At 37.5% G+C, this 20,381-nt stretch overlaps 1 protein-coding gene across 3 annotated transcripts in view; it reads left to right on the top strand.

Annotated features, from left to right (window-relative positions):
• The window catches only part of LOC105477907 (uncharacterized), a 29,512-nt gene extending 11,005 nt beyond the window's left edge, over positions 1-18,507 (top strand). For 2 of the 3 annotated variants that reach the window (XM_071100378.1, XM_071100377.1), the window contains exons 5-6: positions 405-540; positions 817-1,120. In XM_071100378.1, coding sequence (XP_070956479.1) covers positions 405-540; positions 817-984 — 304 coding nt within the window. In that variant the 3' untranslated portion in view covers positions 985-1,120. Of the gene's footprint in view, positions 1-404; positions 541-816; positions 1,121-14,052 lie in introns of those variants that run through there. The other variant, XM_024791572.2, reaches the window with a different exon arrangement.
• The last annotated feature ends 1,874 nt before the right edge of the window (positions 18,508-20,381 follow it).

Here is a 20,381-nt window from a genome sequence, read left to right as displayed (position 1 = left end):
GTTACATATCAGAATTCATTTGAACAAATAGGAAAACTAAAGACCCCGTAGTGTGCCTTTTATAAGCACAGAGCAACAGTGGGATATTGAGATGCGTTAATGTCTGTGCCTCTCTTATCACCATTACAAAATATTTAAAGATGACTTTAAAATTGAGAGAAAAAAAGTGACCTAATTTATTGAGGGCTATTTAATGATCATTTTGTAGGACTTTTATTGAAGTTTGGAGGATTAATTCTTCCTTGTTAACAGTTTGTAATACATTTACCAAATACTGTTAACAGCCCTATTCTTCATCTTTTGGGCCAACCAACCACCCCCAGTCTGTGCAAGGAATATAGCAATGTTTTATTTATTTATTTATTTATTTATTTATTTATTTATTTATTATTTTTTATTTTTAGAACGATAGGGCCTTGGGAGATGGAAAAGGAATTAATCTTCTCACCCTGGCGAGCTTTCCTGAAACTACTTATCCTTAGCGTCCGCGCTGTGAGAGGTGGAGCTGCTCTCAGTCCGGCGGGTGGCTGCAGACCGAAGGTGGGCGAGTCCTGGGACTTAAAAAGTTTTGCAGAAGGTTGAAAAGAGGAGCAGAGGGAGAGTTTTGAGTTTATTTATTTTATTTTCCTTTTTTTTTTTTTTTTTTTTTTCTGTCTTGTGCCAAGCCCTCGAAGTTAACGTAGCAACGACGTGGTCCTTGTAGGACCAAGCGTTCTTGGCATTCTGTCCAGACTGAGATTCCAGAGCATGGGATGAACAGGACTTATAGCTAAGGCGTACTCACCCACCCCTCCCTCCGTCTTTTTACGCACGCAGCTACTCGTCCTCACGTGCATAGGGGTAGTGGACAGTGTTGACTTGAATTGCTCTCCCTCGCTCCAAGCCTTTCCTGTGAATGAACCCGAAAACACTCGACAGGTCGTGAATAATCGTTTTAATGAGTGTGCAAAGCGTGCGACAGGGTGCACCGAGCTGTCGGGTTAAACAAACAACTTGTACCCTGACCAAATCCGATTGTTAAAGTGCAAAGTGATGTCAGTACCATTTCCATTGCCTTTCGGAAATCCACAGATCTGACACGCGGGAGTCCAATTTTCCCCATTAAAGAAAAATAACAATATTTTTCGACCGTGTATGTGATCTTCTTTAATATTAATCTGAGCCAAACAAAACCTCATTTGGAAAATCAGAGAATTAGTCGTGTCTCTCTCAAAGAACAAATTGGAAGAAAGGAATAAGGAGGAAGAATCAGAACAAATATAAAATGTCTAAGGGATAATTTCTTCTTGATAGCTCACACATCACTGCTGATCAATGCTGTAAAAATCTTCCTTTTATATATTGCTTTATAGCTCACTAAAGGATAATGTCAGGTCACTTGTATCTAAACAACTGGACTGGTAATGTAGTCTTGCACTATGACTGAATTTGTAGACCTGTAAGGGCTTTTTCTATCAAGTATTTAATGAAAATATTTGTTGTTTGTGTATTAGCCTGTGAGAGAATAAAGGTGTAAGTCGTTTACACATTTATGCTTTCAAGGAAAAGAGTTTGGAGCAAAGTAATGGAAAAGGAACCCTAGTTGGCTATTATCTAAAATCATAACAAAAAAATACAAATGAGATTTTCACTGATTATACCCTCCCTCTTTTTTTGCAAAACTGCACTGGAAAATATTTTCGTTCTCATTCAGTAAGACCTATTTGAAATCAGTCGCGTGTTCTCCCTTCCTTATTGATTCTTTTATCTTCTTTAATAATTCCAAACATTAAATATCACATGAAGATTAAGAAAAAACTTTAAAAGATTTTTATAAAATCTTTCACACATTCCCTCTAAAAAATCTGTGGAAAGAAATGTGTCACATATTTCCCCTACCAGCATTTTTTATATATTCATAATTCAAACAAAATGGCCATGATGCTTGGAAATCAGTATTCTAGTGCCACAGATCTAGCTTCTTCAACTCAGTAACAACATAGGGAGACCAAAGCTTATATTTTTATTGGATTAAGCATTACATAATACATATTTTCTATATGAAAGACAGAAAATATGTGATTCCCTGCAATCTGCAAGGTTATTTGTTCTCTTTTAATTGTAATCCATTTGAAGAAATGAAATTTTAGGGATATAGTACACTTGAATGTGGAAGCTCAGGATTTACTCACTTAACTCCTATTGGCCATAATGTGATCTACATATCTGTGTCTGTCTGTTGGGACCATCTATTTCACATACAAATATGTCTATATACAACTGATAGCAATTAAGAGAGTTAATTCAACTAAAATATACAGCTGAGGTATTTGATAGAGTAAGCAATTTTTTAATGTAAGTCATTGTAGTTATGTTATTGTGGTTGCTAGTTTTTATACATCTGTCCATTTGGAAGAGTTTGAAATTCAATTTCCATCATCAAAACTTGGAAAAGACAACCAGGGTTTTAGGACAGTGTTTTTGTTTATTTTAACTGTTCTCTAGTAAATGTCTGTATCAAATTATCAATTCAGAATATCCTTTATTTTCTAGGAAATTTAACAGAAAAATTAGTATTAAATCCTAGGAGCTTACAATTTTTAATTGTTTTACATATTTTTGGATAGGCAACAGACTGTGCAGTTTTTACCTAAACAGATTTCTTCTCTGTGGGCTGGAGTTGAGGAATTTTAGGAGTCACTCAAAGGCCTGCATCCACTTCTGCTTTAGATACACAAACAGCAAAGCTAGAGGGTATGTCTGTTTTTGTGTGTATGTATGTAGTTAAAGAACTATACTATCAAAACATTAATTATATTTGAAAGAGAACAGAGCATGTTGTGAAGAAAATTGCATTATTGAATTTGTATTCCACAGAATGTCTGAGAGGGCTGAAATTGTATACCTGTCTTATATGATGCACCCTCTTCAGAGAGGTGCCTAACAAGAGCAAAGAGATAAAAGAGTCAAACTTGGAGGGGAGTGATCTTAAATGTTTGGTTGGTCCTGAGCAGAGGGAATCCACATGAAAATGCAAATCACATGAAGAACATACATGGGATCTTTGTTCCCTGTCAACAAAAACAAATAGAATTTTTTTTCCTCTACCAAGCAAATACAGAATAATCTTAGCTGCATTTGGGGGAGGGGGAGTGATTGAATGACTAAGAAAATTTCAGTTATTTTTTTTATCCCCAAGTCCTATTTATTTCACAGCTGCCAAATTTTATGTCCAAAACTTAGGTTCTCTTCTTCCCAAATCCTACATTAGTATGAATCATCCCTGATCATTTTTAGTTTTTGGCTTAATTACTGGTTTTCAGCTTTAAATTACCAATAAACTAATTAATCTGACTAATCTTTCTAAACTTCTGTTGAATAGTATAATAGCTGCAACAACAACAAAAATAAATAACAAAAATTACAATAATGACAAAAATAAACTTAATAATAATAATGCAAATAATAGCAGAAACAATTTTAAAATAATTTATCTGGCTGACAGGATGAAGATGTAATCCATTTCTATCTGAAATTTGTGGTTCACAGCTGCAGTCAGGCATTTCTCTGATTTCTTGTTTCACTGGTTAAATGGATGATCTATTCCAACCCAAGTTTCCTAATAGAGACTCCCTTGGTCTAATATGGTAGGTCTTTTTAATGGCACTGAGAATTTTTGTATCCACTCCCCTTTATTGCTATAGACATGCTGCCCTGCAGATGACATTCCCAAATAAACCAACCTTGGCCGGCGGGTGGGGGCGGGAAACTGGGTGCGGAGGCAGACGTGTGAAGGGATTCTTGGGTAAAAGGACCAGGTGCCTTCTGGCTGGAGCCCTGCTGGTGAGTGGGCAAGCTGTCCTATTTGGGAAGCAAGTTTACAAAGCTGAGGAGTTTGAGAAGGGCTGAGTCACTGAGGTTCCTATGAGTCCAAAGGGATCACTGGCCCTAAGGAAGCCAGCCCATAGGGCAAGACATAAGAAGTAGGAATTAGACCCCCCAGGATGAACTCTTGATTCCTTTAGGGATAGAGAGACATAAAGAGGATAATGAAGTGAAGGGAGTATACCTGGAGGGAAGAGAGCAGGTTAAAGATGTTCGTAACTGGTGGTGGTCTGGCAAGTAAAGCTCAGCCCATTTCTTCAGAAGAAGGGAAAAATGCTTTTGTGAGCTGTAAACTTGCCAAGGTTTATTGCTTAGGTGAAAGCACAGCCACCAGTTCCTAGGACTAGGCTTGAAAGTGTCTGCCAGTGAGTCTGTGTCTGCAGTAATCCAACTCTCCTCTCAGCCCCATGTTCTTCCCATCTCATGAACCTCCAGGCACCATTATCCCCCCAAAAAGAAAATGAATGAAATTAAAAAACGGATTGGGAGGGAATTAGACTCAATATTTATCAGGAAGATATTGAGGTGAAAGCAGGTTGTTTTATAACTTCCTTCTTTTGTGAGGGGGGAAGGAAAGCTGGTTAGGAGAAGAAGGGTGATTATGGAAGAGAACAGAGACTGAGACAGAAATTCTTTGGCAGTCCAGCAGCTATGGCCAAATGGAGAAGGATCTTAGCTGTAGAAGGACAATTTTAGATCAAGGAAGAGTAACCGTTGAACATATTTTCTTTGTTCTGTTTTCTTGAAAAGTAATAGAGCCTAGTAATGTATGTAAAAGCAAGATCTGTACACCTTAAAAATTACAAAGAGAAAGGCATAAATATTAATAGCAAGTTTTATCCTTTAGAAAATTTTAATGAAGATATTGTCTTCAAAATCATATACACACTATCCCAAAACCAAGCAGTAGTTGAAGGAAGAAAGGGAGGGATAGAAAAAAAAAAAAGGAAAAAAAAAAGAATGCAACTTCCCTGCTGTAGTACCATGCATCTGTCCCTTCACCTTTCACGGCAGGGAGGCTGAACAATCCTAGTTCATTTCATTTCTTCCTAGTCTTTTCATTGTAAAAAGTATGAAAAAAATTCCAGTTCATGAGAATATTATTTCACTAAAGATCAGCAAAGAATGAGGAGCTTTCATTTCTGATGATAAATTCTCTGAGGTGATGTTCAGGCTTATCTCGCCTAAGCCTGCAATGGGAGAAATACAGCTCTGGCTGTAACTATATATCAATCTATTCTTCAGTGAGACCCCCAGTCTTCTCACTGCACTAATCATAACTACTAAATTCACTCCAACTCTTCTGGAAGTACAGTTCTGCAACCTGAAATCAAATAGGAGCTTTCCATATAAAATAAAATTCTAATTAAAATAATATTTTAAGAAAAATACTCTGTTATTATGATAGTTTCTTATTTGTCTGAATTGTTCCTGTGGTTAAGAAACAATCATATGTTTCAATAAGAAAATTAAAAGAAATCAGCACTGCCAGTAAATGTGGCCTTCAATCCTGTTACATGTACTCCCAACTGGCTTTTGAGAATTTATTTTCCAACATTTTGGTTTTAATGGTATATAACTGAGAACCTCCAACTCAACAGAAAAATGCACAACTAAAATAAATTGTGTAATACTTTTGTCATGACAGAAAGAAACAATAAAAGCAGTTATTTCAAAGTAGTAAGTCATGCAGACACTATTACACATGCAGTTTATGCACCCATTTAACAAAATTAATGTGCTTCTACATCCCAATATCTTAATGGCTGTTTAGGTAACCAGATACTTAAACCATATATTTAAATGCTTATGCACCTATATTACATATACCATGCTGCATATGGTTCAAATATGTATGTTTTTTACAGAAACTGAAAAGCTGGAACAAATATTAGTATTTCTAAGTTTTTGACTATCATAATTGGGGTTTATATGTGATCTACAAACACTGAAGGAAAGCCAGAACCACTACATTTTGCTTAGATTACATTACGAATCAAATAAAGGGTTCTTTCTGTCTTGGGGTGTGCAAGAGTGAGGAATGTAGGGGTTGATGGAATTAAGATATCTATTTTTTTCAGTAAGTCAATATGTAGTAATTTTATTCTTTTAACATTCTACTACTAAGTAAAATAAACATATACAGTTTCAAAAGCAGGAGCCGTAAGCCCAAGTCAAGAGATGATATTTCAGAAAAGATATTCAAATGAAGCTCAATAACATTTTTCCAACAAAGAAAATTTCAAGGCAGATACAGCCAGATCTGTTACACAAGTGGCAAAGCAAAATATTTTAGTAATGGGCTGTAGGGAGATTTAATGGACTGACACTCTGAATATTTAAGAAGAGGAATATTCCTTTGAAGAGGATTCTATGATTGTCTATCAAGCTCCTCAAAAGGAGTGAGGGAAGGAAAGGTTTGGAGGGTGGATTATTTCCAAGCATCTCAGCTATTTCTAGTGGTGAAAAGATGACCTGGGTAGAATAGGAAAGGTTTTGATGATATGAGTGGATCTGCAAGAGTCTATTGGCCCTATCATGTTTATTCTCTTTTAGGTACACATTTCAAAAACATATCCTTTCCAACAGGCTCTCGTTTGCAGTCGCGACTTCACAGACAACAACCAGCTTGCATTCAAGTGTGGTCCAATGCATCAGCCTAGTTTTAAAAGGAAAACAATGGACAGGAAAAATAAAGTTACAGTCTTATCAATGAAATTCTTATTCTCAGTCAGAGAATAGGGAAAAGGGAGGCTCCCAAACAGGGTGATGGGAAGGGAGTAATAACTCTTTAGGTGAGTTTTGGGAAAATGCTAAGTAAAATGCTGTTCAGAAATTGGGATTAATCGAGCAGTTTAAATACAAATCTGCCGGAAATTGGAAATCGTGCTCTGTGCGAATGAAAATGAAAGACTTTATGCATATTCTAATTTTCTCTCTTTGGCTGCTATTTTGGAGGAAGAGACTTCTTTTGCTGATGGTGGGACTTTTTTGTTCTGCACAGGAAATGTGTAAATGAACACAAATGTTTTTTCTTTTGCCTTTCCATTCCTCTCTTCCATTCTCCCCTCCCCCTTTCAACAATCAGAAGTTGTTAGGGTGCGCAGTTCTGCCGCCACCGATCCCAGTGTTATTTCCCATTCCCAGGATGTTAGAGGGCAGGCAGTGTAGGCAGGACAGGACAGTTAGGGCTCCTTTGGAAATCAGAACTTTGGAAATCAATGCAGAGTTTCTATTATATTTTTCGACATTCAGAGAGCTAGAGGATGAGAAAGACTCTTAGTTGAATATGATGAAAAATCATCTAGATGAAAAATCGTCTAGAAAGCCATTTCCTCTCAAACCGAATTCTCAGTGACAACTAGGTGGAAGAGAGCTTAAAAGTGATGGTATAAACCAAGCTGTGAAGACCTATTGAAGAACAGTCCCCTGTCCAAACACTTTTCCTCCTACTCCTTTGGGAACATACAGGGATGGTGCATTTTAATTACATTAAGACCTGCAAGAAACTCTAGTTTTATTCTGATGTAAATCAGTCACCTAATGCTGAGAAGGACTAAAGTGGCTCAAATGGTCGTTTTGTGTTTTGTAGAATACATAGGGGACTCTTGAAATGTGTGGGATGAAGGTAGGGGCGGGAGCGACTCTGTGGTAGAGAATGGAGAAAAAGATTGAGAGAGGTAAAGAGAAGTGCATTCGCAGGGCAAGCTGACAATTTCTCAATTAATTTGGGGCAGAGACAGAGAGACTCCGAGTTTCTAGCTTCTTTTCTATACCCCAGATAAAAAACTGAAGACAGCCTTATTCTGAACAACTCAATTTGAAAAGAGCCCCCCTGCGTACGTCCCCGCACCCCTTTCGCCCCAGCGGCCTCTCACAAAGCGCCACCCGCGCCTCGGGCGTCCGCAGAGGCCGGAGCCAGTTCTCGGCCCTGATCGCCGCCAGTCGCCCCGGCTTCGGGGAAGGAGGGAGGAGAGAATAAAGCGCCCCTCTTTCAATAAACGCCACTGCCAACCACTCCAACAGCCACATTTTCGGTGCCTCCGCCGAGCTCCGGTGCCCCCGAATGACCGCTTTCTGCGATCGCGTCCGCCCGGACCCCGTCCCTCTTTCCCCTAGTCTTCAGGGAGGGGGCGCCGCTCCGCATTTAGCCGGGCAGTTCAGCACTCCCGGCCCCACCCGCGTGGCTCCAGGCCCAGGGGTCCCTTCCCTTCCCCGTCCGGTTTGGGGGATGCCAATTCGTCTAAGAAAACCCTGCGAGAAGAGCGCGGACCCTTCACTACAAACCTCACGTCAGGGTTACAGCCACATTTAGGAACCTCTTCGGAAAAGCTGAGAAATTCCTATTTTGCAAAAAGCCTTCTGTACTGTGATGGGGCTTTGTGGTGGGAGGAATCTCTGAGAGGCCTCGTGCGACCTAGGTTTAGCGTCACGCCCTGTCCAGGGACATTCTCCCGCGCACGGGAGAACCTGCACTTCCGGTCTCCAACCCTCGCGGGCCGTGACTCTTCCCCTCCCCCGCGCCGGGCCCTGCATTTCCGGCCCCCTTGCTCTCCTGCACTTCCGCCCAGTCACATGGATGATGGATAGCGTTGGGAGCTGTTTTCACTATCTTCCGGGTGGCTGCTGGGATCCTAAACTTGTTTCTTTAATTTCTCTTTAAAATTTGAACGTCCTTTAGTTTTTTTCACTTCCATAGATTTGAGGGTCGAGAAAGCTAGAGGTGGAGAGAAAAGGCTCATTGAAGACAAATCTTTTTTGGCTTTTCAGATCACTTTCCCCTTTCTGAATTCCCTGTACAAATTCATACCAGCAGCTGAGATTTAGGCCTCCAGGTCCTAGGCCAGTGTCTGCACTTAGTAGGCACGCAATACATGTTGAAAGAATTACTGGATAAATGATATTCTGTCTTTAGGCATATTGTGCCTAGGGTTAACGAGTATCCTCAAATCAGTTGACTTCTGTGTTTGGCTGAATTCAGTTGAAAAGTTAATAAATACATGGTTTTTACAGGCACTTAAGTGTTATTTATTTAGGGACTCCCCCAAACAGGTGTGGGGCAAATCACCAAAAATTGTTGAAAAAACTATGTAGAGTTTTGTTTGCTTGTTGTTTGTTTGTTTTTTCTGAAACAGGGTCTTGCCCTGTTACCCAGACTGGAATGCAATGGCACGATCTCACTTAACTGCAACCTCTGCCTACCTAGCTCAAGCAATTCTCCTGCCTCAACCTCCCAAGTAGCTGGGATTACAGCCGCCTGCCACCACGCCCAGCTAATTATTTGTCAGAGGGGTTCTCACTATGTTGCCTAGGCTGGTTTGGAATTCCTGACCTCAGGTGATATGCCTGCCTGGACCTCCCAAAGTGTTGGGATTACGGGCCTGAGCCAACACACCTGTGCTGAAAATATTTTCTTGAACTTCTTTATACATACGAGGTAAAATGCTGTGATTCTTAGGTTTTTGGGTTTTACCAACTCTCACCCACGCTGGAGTGCAGTGGTGCCATCTTGGCGTACTGCAACCTCTGCCTCACAGGTTCAAGCCATTCTCCTGCCTCAGCCTCCTGAGTAGCTGGGCTTATATGTGTGCACCACCATGCCCAGATGATTTTTGTATTTTTAGTAAAAACTGGCTTTTGCCATTTTGGCCAGGCTGGTTTTGAACTCCTGACCTCAAGTGACTCTCCCACCTCAGCCTCCCAAAGTGCTGGGATTAAAGGCATAAGCCACTGTGCCCAGCATTTTGCTTTCTTTTAAAACAGCTTTATTTGATAAGAGGTCAAGACCTTATGAAATGAATTTAAATTCTCATAGTGAATTTGAGGCAGAAACTAAGACTCCTCTTTTGTTTTTCCTGCTGCTATATTATAGTTTAATTCATTTCCATGTTGTGTCTTCTGCCTCATTCGGCAGTTCTTGTTCTCTATAATAACTTTTGTTTTTAAATTCCAAAAGAATTTTTTGTAACCAGTTAAGAGTTGTGAAGTTGTGAGACTGAATTCAATCGCTCATCATGTATTAAATGCATATCTACTGAGCACCCGTTGTGTAATCCACAGTCTGTTCCCTAGAGCATTTAATGACCCATGTTCATTGACTGTGAAATACTGAAAATATATAACCAGTGAGCTAGTAATCGTGACAGTAATTTGAAATGTTATAGTTGCAAGTCAATATAAAGCATATTTATTAGCATCATTATTAAGAGGTGTCAGAGGGATACAAATAAGACCTGCTCCTACCCTCTGGGAACTTACAATCTGGTTGGGCAAAATAATGAAATGTAAATTGATAGAAACAGCTACTAAACCATATTCGGTGTCTGGCATATTGAAGGCATTCAGTAAATAATTACCTCACAATAATTGCAGTCCTGTCATTCTTAGAATAGAGTATGATATTGATAAGAAGTAAAGGAAGGAATAATTATTAAAACTTTAGGAAATGAATTTGTCCTGTACATGTCACACATGGAGATTGGAATATGCCGGGCATGGTGGCTTGTGTCTGTAATCCCAGTTACCCAGAAGGCTGAGGCAGGAGAATTGCTGGAACCTGGGAGGCAGAGGCTACAGCGAGCCGAGATCGCGCCACTGCCCTCTAGCCTGGGCGACAGAGCAAAACTTTGTCTCAATAACATACATACATACATACATATGTATACACATACATATTCTAGCCAGCTACTGAATATAGGGAAAACTGCAGGAGAAAAGATTTTGGTGCAGTTCTGGAATGCAGTACTGTTAGAGAATGGCTATAGTCAGAGCTATCATTACGTCCCTTCTCAATTTTTATACAATTGATTGCATTGAAATGATGAAATCAGGAATGAATCTTGCATAGAACAAAAGCCAGAGTACCACTGGAATCAGTACTACCCCTTATTTTTCATTATTGATAGTGATAGGGGATGTTAGACATTGAGAGAAGGCAACTAACCCCAAAATATCTTCATCACCAGTTAAGCTCTAGATTTTTTTTTTTTTCCATTTAGCATATCTACCCTTTATGCAATTGCAGTCGTTCTCAACTGGGGTGATTTTTGTCCCTTCCCTCCCCTGGGAGACTTTTCACAATGTCTGGAGACATTTTTTAGTTACAGCACCTCTGGGGCCACTACTGACATCTGGTAGATAGAGGACCAGTGTATTGCTGAACATGTTAAATTCACAGGATGGACCCCCACAACCACAAACTACTATGCCCAAAATGTCAGCTTTTCTGAGCTTGGAAAACCCTCAGTCATGGGAATGAAGCATGAGCTCCAACTCTGGAGAGCTGCACTGTGAGTCCCAGGTCTTAACTTCTATCATGGCAACAATTTCAATGTAAGAAATGTTTTGCTTAGTGAGACAAACATAACTCTGAATATGCCAGTAACTTTGCCTACCCCTGAGGCCTTAGAAACAAGAAAATCAGAAGGGTACCTGCTTGGATTTTCTACTTTTTACAAAATAAAGTTAGAAATCTTCTTAAGGATTTGTCTTCATCTAAATGTTATTTATTAAACTAATAAAATGTGCCTTTGGAGTTGCTTAGCAACTTATGGAAAGCTTGCTTTTTAGAAGTTCATTTGTTTGTTTAAAACCTGGATAGGTTGTATATTATTAGCTACATTACAGAAATCAACAAAGAAATGTACACTGAAAATGGAATAAGATGTTTCAACACATTTTCTTCTCTCCTGTCTGGCAATTAAAACACTCTAATTGTCTGGTAGAATTGCATCAAGTATTCGACAAACATTATTTATGTATGAAACTTCAACATAATATTGAGTATGTAAGAGAACCAAAGGGGAAAAATTAAGCAGATTTGTCATAAAGTATGTGTTTATCTTAACCTTTCTTCTTCAAAAATCTTATCTACTAAGTACTTTTATCAGACACTAATTATATGCTTTCTGAATAGAATTTCTCCAACACCCTTCAGTGCCTGCACCCTTTAATCATATCTCATTACATCTACCTAATCCATATCTTTTTCGCATTGCCAGGGCTCATTAACAGTTTTAAAAGCCAATCTTGGACATTATCACTCCTTGTAATCGAAATGAAAATAATGCCAATAATGTTGTATTTCTAAAATAAAATTGATTATTTAAATTTTGTTCGAAAGCCATTTCTTCTTTAAATATTAATGAGAAATTAGCTTTCAAACATGCATTAAGCTAGCAGGACTGGTAAGATGTATCTGAAAACCCTAAAGCACCTTTTCAAAGAAGTTATTTTTATAAGCTGTTTTAACAGTGGATCATCAGTCACTTTGAAGGGAAGTGATCCTTGATTAACAGTTGGCTGATATTGTGTTTCCACAGATGTGTGGCAGCAATACAGCTGCTATGCATGAAACAGTACAGGTAATTCACAAGATAAATGCATTTTCTTTTTCTGATTGAAAAAGATGAAATGCTTCTTCATCTTTATATATTACCCCCATTTAATAGTTATTGACAAGACAAACCAAATGTTTCACTGAAATAATGAACTATAGGCACTGTGTTTCCCATAAATTTAAAGAAATCATTGTCAATTTGGCTAGTACTTTATTCCTTTTGATTTCCTGTTTTTAGAAAATAAAACCCTTACAAATTTGCAGTTACATGACTAAAGTAGAGCATCATGGTAATGACTTTTTAGGACTTGAAAGTCAAATCTTGTCTCTCAGAATGTAATTACATAGGACTAACAAGTTATTCTCTAAAATGGAAGCTTCCTCCAACATTATAATCAAGCTTGAGATTCTTTCTTGAAAGTAATCAGGAAAAGTTTAATGGACTATTATTTATTTATTTATTTATTTATTATGCACATACTATTAAGTTACAGAGTTCAAAACAAACACTAACCAAAAGTCATTGTCCAAAAGTACAGTTTTTTGAGGTGGTGTGCACTTGCGATCCCAGCTACTCCAGAGGCTGAGGTAAGAGGATCACTTGAGCCCTGGAAGTCAAGGCTGCAATGAGCTATGATTGTGCCACTCCACTCCAGCCTAGGCAACAGAGAGAGAGATCCTGTCTCTAAAAAAAAAAAGTACAGTTTTTAGACAAGTATCCCAAGCTATTGTCCATTAGTAGTGGAGACATGATAAAGTTTTCATTCTTCTTTGAGTTATTTTCCCACTCATTAGTTTTGCCAGATAGCAATGACCTCTTGAATATTTTATCAGCTGTTTCTTCTAGTTTTTCTTTGGAGTATATATATTTTTTCTTTTAGAATTTTGTGTTTCTTCTGATTTCTCTCCATTAATATGGTTCGTCTTGTTGCTGACTACAGAAACTTTTAAAGCAGAATCAAATGAAACCATATAGTTGCTGAGTTTGGTTTGTAGTGTCATATCTTTTATAGTTGTACAGTTGCTAATAATCGAATACAGTAATACAATTAGATATGTAGGATCTGTAAGATTGTTTTTTTCCGAAAACTCACTTAGAATTTTCTCTTTTAAATTCATTTTATTTTTATTTATGTATTTATTTATTTATTTGAGATGGAATCTCGCTCTGTCACCCAGGCTGGTGTGCAGTGGCACACTCTTGACTCACTGCAACCTCCATCTCCTGGGCTCAAGCGATGCTCTTGCCTCAGCCTCCCAAGTAGCTGCGATTACAGGCACCTGCCATCAGGCCTGGTGCGTGTGTGTGTGTGTGTGTGTGTGTGTGTGTGTGTGTGTGTGTGTATTTTTGTAGAGATGGATTTTCACCATGTTGGCCAGGCTGGTCTCAAACTCCTGACCTCAGGTGATCCGCCCACCTCAGCCTCCCAAAGTACTGTGAGCCACTGCACCTGGCCCCGTTTATTTATTTAATCATTTTTTGTAGGATAACATTGCACATACTCAGTTATGCACAAGTTGTTCACCTTTCTTTGCTTTACTGAAATAGCTTGAGTATTCAAACCTTACTAAATTTTTATGGTGACATGATAGACAAGACTTATTTAAATGGAATTTTCTTCATTTTATTATCAATTAAATTAACTCCATAATAAAAAAATAAAACGGTGAACTTAACAACATAGCAAATCACCATAACAATTTTAAAATTACAAATATGGTATTAATATACTTTAAAATTGTTTTTGCTTTGGTAACCTGGTTTTTGTCTTTATTTCTCTTATTAAGAAATTTTGACTTTTCTATACTGATAATCTTTTTCCTTGTCCTTTTCATGTTGTTATTTTCAGAGGTTTTTCATTAGTCAATACAGTGAAGGCTGGCATGATCATCAGCTTCCCATCAAATAATATCTACCCATCAGTGTGCTGTTATCAATCAGAGATTTTCAAGCATGAGTTCTCCAACTGAAAGAAAAGTAGCTGGATCCAGGAAGAAAGGCATTTGGGGAGGAACAACGTTCTTTACAGTGCTCAGGATGTGTCTCCAGAGAAAGTTACTTCAGCACTAAACAAACAAACAACAATTAACAACTTTCCTCTACAGTATCTTCCAGGCTCTAAACTATTAGACAGGCTCCTAACTTTATCCAGATTTCTCCCATGTCTGAATTCTTGGTCATCTTCCTTGCCTCTGGCTCCACAGGTAAAGAAGAAATAATAATAAAGGAACACAAATCATATGTTTCTGTTGGGCTGACTTACTCCACTTTTGAAGCACCCAGTGGATTAATTAGTCTTATTATTGCATTTACTGTCATCTACACACTTGTTTGTGAGAAGGCACTTCTCTTGGCATTTGCCTAGTTGGAAAAAGGAACACTGAGACTGTAGCCACTGGATAATGCTCTTGAAGTTCATGGCACCGTGGCAGCATAAAGCTTGAAGAGACCTAGCTTTTTTATTGATGGAGTGCAACTGATATAGCATTACCTTTCTCTGACACTGTATAATAGCTTTTAGTTATTATGAACTACTTGCTTCCAGTGCAGCAGTTCTTGCCTACCATACCAGTTCGGCACCATTATAAAGACACATTGTACCTCTTATAGGAAGAATTTGGAGAGTTTTAGTATGGTAATCAAGATGTGTATTGTAATAATTAACTGAATTCTGTGAACACACTGTTTCTACCTTAAGTGAAAGAAAAAGAGAACAGCTGCAATTATTTATCTTCACTCATTTCTCATAGACAGCCAGGATCTTTCAGTTTACATTCTCTTGTCCTGAAATTATTTTCAGTTCTTGTTGGTTCTTATAGATTATAGTGAGAAAGCCACCAGCAAGAAATTTGAAATAAAGAACACAAAATGAGATTGCCCTTTGATTGTTAAAATTGCAGATTAGCACAAAATAAATTAGCAAAATATGCGCAAAGTTATCTTAACAGATTAATTCCTATCCAGCAGACTTTGACTAAAACTAATAGAAGGTATTACATATTTACAGAAAAAAATTTTAGCCATGAAAGCTATGAAGGGAAAGCCAGGAACAGCATAAGAATACCCTCTTCAAATATGGTTCAGAGACAAGGGTGGGGACTTTATTCCACTGGACTTCAGTCCCAGTGATAAGGCCACTATTATTGTGAATTAATATCAGGCTAATTAAACTTGATGTTATTAAATGTTCTGTCCATAAAAATATTTTCATTCTGAATTCACGTTTTTCAAACAACATTCTGCATTATTATTTAGCTGTCAAAGTATCTGTGTTCTTAGAAAATACATCAATCAGGGCTGGTTACAGTGGCTCATACCTGTAATCCTAGTGCTTTGGGAGACCAAGACAGGAGGATCACATGAGGCCAGGAGTTTGAGACCAACTAAGTCAATATGGCAGGACCCTGTCTCTACCCCACCCTGCCCCCCAAAATGTAGCCAGGCATGGTAACACGTGCCTGTAGTCCTAGCTACTTGGGAGGCTGAAGTGGGAGGATTGCTTGAGCCCAAGAGTTCAAGGTAGCGGTGACTGATCGCACTACTGCACTCTGGCTCATGCAAGATAGGAAGACCCTGTCTCAGAAAAGAAAAGATGAAAAGAAAATAAACTAATAACACAAATTTCAAATATACTATTTATAATGGTAGAAACATTTTAGTGAGCAATGATCCTGGCCTTTAGTGAGGTTTTTCTCATAACAGTTAATTTGTCATGAGTGAATAATTTCTGAGTAAAACATTATAATTTCATTTTTTCTTTCTTTCTTTCTTTTATTATTATTATTATTTTTTGAAACAGAATCTTGTTTTGCTGTCCAGGCTGGAGTGCAGTGGCACCATCATGGCTCACTGCAACCTCCACCTCCCGGGTTCAAGTGATCCTCCAGCCTCAGCCTCTTGAGTGGCTGGGACTACAGGCATACTCCACCACAGTTGGCTAATTTTTGTATTTTTTGTTGAGAAGGGGTTGTGCCATGTTGTCCAGGCTTGTCTTGAACTCCTGGGCTCAAACAATCAGCCTGCTTCGGCTTCCCAAAGTGCTAGAACTATAGGCATGAACCATGGAGCCCAACCTGTGATTTCTTTGCTGTGTATCCACCTTTAATACAAGGATAATTTTTTGGCATGTTGATAAAAATCAGGGTGTAAAGTATCCAGTAGGAGGGGAAAAGCCAGGATTATAATACATTTGTCAACTTCAGGTTTTCTTGTTAGCCTTCTCTGTGATATACAAAGAGCATATACAACTACATGGGCAGGAGAATCGTTGAAGTAAATTACCATTGTTCAAACAGTAATTTGTTGGAACCAAATATCACCCACAATAAAATGTGGCCATAATAAAAGAATGGCCATAGAGGCAAAAAACTTCTTTTGAATCCTGGATTCACCATTTATTTGATGTGAGATCACCTTTACTTTTATACCATCAATTTCATCAGTGTAAAGAGTATATTATTAAAATTCCCTCGTAGGGTCACTTCAAAATTAAAATAAATAATTCACATAAATGCTTAGCACTGTGCGCAGAGTATGGACATGAATGTTAAATAATGCCTTAACGTTTATCCCTAAGAGTAACCATACTATTATCATAATAAGATGATGTTGATTCAGGATATGATTTGGGAAACAAAATGTTGACAGGGACAAATTGCAGAATACTCAAGATCATATAGTTTCTAGAAATTACTTCTACTGTAATATTTAGATAAAGTATGGTCCCACCTTTGCCATCCTCTGAAGTATCTGATCTTATATTTATTCTATATAATTCTTTATCATTTATAATATTTGAGGAATAAATTAGTGAATGAATAATCTTCTAAACTCTCCCAAATCTCTCTCAATGGCTTAATACTATCAAGATTTATTACTCCCTCATGTCACATTCCAGTGCAAGCTGGGGTGAAGAGTGGGGTGAATCTGTTTCATTCAGTTCCATTTAGTCATTCAGGAACCCGGAAGTAACTCTGCCATTCTTTAGGGCTTCGGAGTCTTCCAATGGATACTCAACATTGGGTAAGGAGGGAAGAAAGTTATTGGAGAGCCAGCAGAATAATTCCTTAATCCCATTGGCTTGAAATCAACCACATGGCCCAACCTAATTGCAGGGGAGGTATGGGAATATAATTTAGCTGTGTATTTTGGAGGAAAAGAAATGGGCTGGCAAAGTAGCTCACGCCTGTAATCCCAGCACTTTGAGAGGAAAAGATGGGAGGATACCTTGCATCCAAGAGTTTGAAACCAGCCTGAGCAACATAGGGGGATCGTGTGTCTACAAAAAATAAAAATTAAAGACTAGTCAGACATGGTGGCATGCGTCTGTAGTCCCAGCTACTCAGGAGGTTGAGGCGAGAAAATTGCTTGAGCACGGAAGGTTAAGGCTGCAGTGAGCCATGATGGTGCCACTGCACTTCAGCCTGGGTGACAGAGTGAGACCCTATCTGAAGGAAAAAAAAATTGGGATTGCTGAACGCAGAGCATTACTTTTGCCCTACTGATCAACTAAACACTGCCACTAACAAAATTAATCTTACGTTTCTTCTATAAATTTTCAGTTACCTAAAGATGGTGAGGAACTCTTGCCTAGGAAATTAATTTGCACATAGTTTAATAGAACAATATATCTTAAATTAGAAAGTCTTTGTCAGCAAGGATTGGAAAGTATCACCTTTTGATAAGTCTTTGTTCTATAGGAATTCTCTGGATAACTTTTTGTAAGGCATTTATCCTACTTCATTTCTACTTAAAGCTCGTATATATGACAGAGATTATATCCTTAAATGAGCATTTCCTTGCTTGTATCATCTTGTGTCATTATCCCAACATTCTTTTATTATAGTTGTTATTGAGAACACACTTTCAGATTTAGCATGGAGATTAACTGTGAAATAGGTAAATAGTGAATTGTTTACTTGGAATGAAGTCTAAAAGTCAATGCTTTTAAGAGTTTTTTTTTTTTTTTTCAATTTTAACTGCTATTTCTAAGTGACTACAATAGTTGAAAAGAAGTGGATTGACAATCTTAGATTTAAGATTTTTTTCTAGGAAGAATTGCTGTGACGTTAAACTTTACACACAATGTAAACTTTGCTATGATACTCCAAAATATGCTTTTTCTAAAGTTCCACTTTACTGATGAGAGTTCCCTATATTAAAACCCTTTCAGCACATGAATTCTTGGGGTCTTTCCAAATGACAGACTTTTAATGTTTCCATGATGGTGTTTACTCATTATGGTTAAGGAAAGAGATTCATATTGCCTGCTTATTTGACAGTTTACCAAAGAAATTCCAAATAATAACAAATAGCACTCTAAACAATTTATTTATTATTACCAATAATCTGTTGGAGACTGGTTGTGTATAATGGTTTCCTTTCCACTGAGAGTATTTTCAACTCTATTGATACTATTTTATAAGAAATCACTATTTTAATTATTTTCTCATAATTAATATGCATATATGAAACTGGCATTATATTTTGATATTTTTATTACAGATCAAAATATCCTTTATTATCCATATTTAATAAAAAGATATGTTTATTATACATACTTTGATACAGTTTTAAATGGCCATTTTAGTTATTAAGTGAAGTTAAGACTGGCTTTTTTTTCAACTTTTATTTTCGGTACAGGGTACATGTGCAGGCTTATTACATGAGTACATTGCCTCCAGTAAGTGAGCATTGTATCCAATAGGTAGTTTTCCCATCCGCAGTCCTGTCTCGACCTCCCCACTCTAGTAGTCTGCAGTATCTATTGTTGCCATGTGTGTTCAATGTTTAGCTCCCACATAGAAGCGAGTACGTGAGGTATTTGGTTTTCTATCACTGCATTAATCTGTTTAGGATTATGGCCTCCTGAAATAAAAGAAACAAAAGACTGACATTCTTTAGATGATTATACATTCATGTACATACTTCTACTTCTAGTGGTTATAACACTAACTATTAATTCTTATATAAAATATTTGTTGTTTTCCAACTGCTTTTTAGTGCGTGCATTTTATAATTTTTCATATAATTACCTGTTTGCAAATTAAAGGAGGTTAGAGAGTTGAAAGTAACATCATAATTTTGGTTTGTATGCCTAACCAACTTTAGCCTTTATTAAATAAATAAAAGTTGAAAATTAATGTTCATAAATACATTATTTACTTAGAAATGCATATTTTTAATTGAACAATTATGTGAGAGAAAATGTTTGCAAATATACATTAAATAGTAAAAAATGGCATTTTACTATTTTGTTAAGTAGAAATATATTAAGTATGTAGCCACATAAGAACTGGGGTAAGGTTGGGTGTGGTGGCGCATGCCTGTAATCCCAGCACTTTGGGAGGCCGAAGCGGGCAGATCACACGGTCAGGAGATTGAGACCATCCTGGCTAATGTGGTGAAACCCCGTCTCTACTAAAAATAAACGCACAAAAAATTAGCCAGGCAAGGTGGCTCACAGCTGTAGTCCCAGCTACTCGGGAGGCTAAGACAGGAGAATTACTTGAACCCAGAAGGTGGAGCTTGCAGTGAGCCAAGATTGTGCCACTGCGCTCCAGCCTGGGTGACACAGTGGGACTCCATCTCAAATAAATAAATAGATAAAAAAAAATAAAATATAAAAAGAACTGGGATGAAATATTTTTGACCTTATGAATTATAAGCTCAGTGATCTTGCATTAGCTATCTTTGTATATACTTTTTGTTGACTATATTTTTTGTATTATACAAGTAATTTTTTTGATATTTAAGAATAGTAGTTGATTGATGAAGATGTGGTAGCATTTACTGAGAAAACAATTTGAGTTATTTTACCCTTTACACAACCATCCTAAAATTTTCATTTTCATCTACTCTAGTGAATGTGAGCCTGTAAAAGAATTTTAAAGTTTTCAGTCTACTTGGACATACAAGTTATTGAATATTCATATACAAAATTATTACCTTGAGTGCTGCATGTTCTGTATGAGATTTTATATCATGTGTTAAGTATTAAAAGGGTTTAAGTGCTCTAGACTTCAAACTATTTTATTCCTTTTGTTTCATATCTTAAATCGGCATTACATATTCTACATTTTTATCATTAAACTTTTATATTATAGAACATAGACATTTTAGCTTAAGGTTTTATGCATATTTGACAAAAATAATTTCAATTCTATAGTAGTTATGCAG

The sequence above is a fragment of the Macaca nemestrina genome, chromosome 7 (genome assembly GCF_043159975.1).
Source record: "Macaca nemestrina isolate mMacNem1 chromosome 7, mMacNem.hap1, whole genome shotgun sequence".
NCBI classification, from domain to species: Eukaryota; Metazoa; Chordata; class Mammalia; order Primates; family Cercopithecidae; genus Macaca; species Macaca nemestrina.
This window is presented reverse-complemented; position numbering and strand designations above follow the sequence as displayed.